At 53.6% G+C, this 968-nt stretch overlaps 1 protein-coding gene across 1 annotated transcript; it reads right to left on the bottom strand.

Annotated features, from left to right (window-relative positions):
• Positions 1 to 5: 5 nt before the first annotated feature.
• LOC119594024 (frizzled-1-like) lies at positions 6 to 549 on the bottom strand (the record flags this gene model as incomplete). The annotated part of the gene is given in 1 exon segment (XM_037943053.1): positions 6 to 549. A coding segment is annotated over 1 exon segment (544 nt), but the record flags the coding sequence as incomplete, so codon positions are not given.
• Between the last annotated feature and the right edge of the window lie 419 nt (positions 550 to 968).

Genomic DNA, 968 nt, shown 5'->3' with positions numbered 1-968 from the left:
GATTGTCACACGTAGCTTTCGGTGCGGCGCCCGAGGCAGCGGTTGTAGCAGTTCTTCCAGACGGCGAGCGTCTTGCCCGACCACACCCAGAAGCCCGACGTGATGCCCACCACCAGCGTGCTCAGGTACTTGACCATGAAGAAGATGAAGTCGGGCTTGGCCAGCGGCGTGTCCCGGTCGACGCCGGGCGGGCAGTTGATGTTGTAGGTGACCCAGGGCTCCTCGCGCGACGCGCACTTCTCGCGCTGCCACGCCACCATCCACTCGTCGTGGCACGCCTGCTCGTAGAACAGGCACGCCACCAGCACGGTCGCCGGCACCGTGTACAGCACCGAGAACACGCCGATGCGCACCATGAAGCGCTCCAGCTTGTCCGTCTTGGTGCCGTCGTGCTTCATGATGGTGCGGATGCGGAACAGCGAGACGAAGCCCGTCAGCAGGAAGGCCGTGCCCAGCACCAGGTAGAAGAACAGCGGCGCCAGCACGAAGCCCTGCAGCGCCTGCACGTTCCACAGGCCCACGAAGCACACGCCCGTCATCACGTCACCTGCGGAAGGGGAGGCCGTCAGTGGGGAAGGACTGGCCCAGGGGTCGGGGCTTCGGAAGCAGTGGGGGGATCGGACTTAGAGTAAGTATAACAGCCTTAGTATTTCTAGAGAAAACGTAACGTGATCAGTATTAACAGAAACCATACTATTATTTCTATGAAGACAAAACCTAATTTATCATTTATATCAGAAGCCATAATACTTTAGTTATTAAAAGGAAAACTATTATCAACAAGAACAAAAACCTTATAGAATCATTAATATTAATAAAAAACAACAACAATATTATCAACATTATCAAGAAACAGATACAGACTAACATTACTCCACACATATAAATGCAACAGCACAATCAGATCCCAAAGAAATCTAACCGCAGCTTAATTCGAGCCGCCACCTCGGAGGCACCGTCCTTTCGCG

Source organism: Penaeus monodon, chromosome 33 (genome assembly GCF_015228065.2).
Source record: "Penaeus monodon isolate SGIC_2016 chromosome 33, NSTDA_Pmon_1, whole genome shotgun sequence".
Classification (NCBI taxonomy): Eukaryota; Metazoa; Arthropoda; class Malacostraca; order Decapoda; family Penaeidae; genus Penaeus; species Penaeus monodon.
This window is presented reverse-complemented; position numbering and strand designations above follow the sequence as displayed.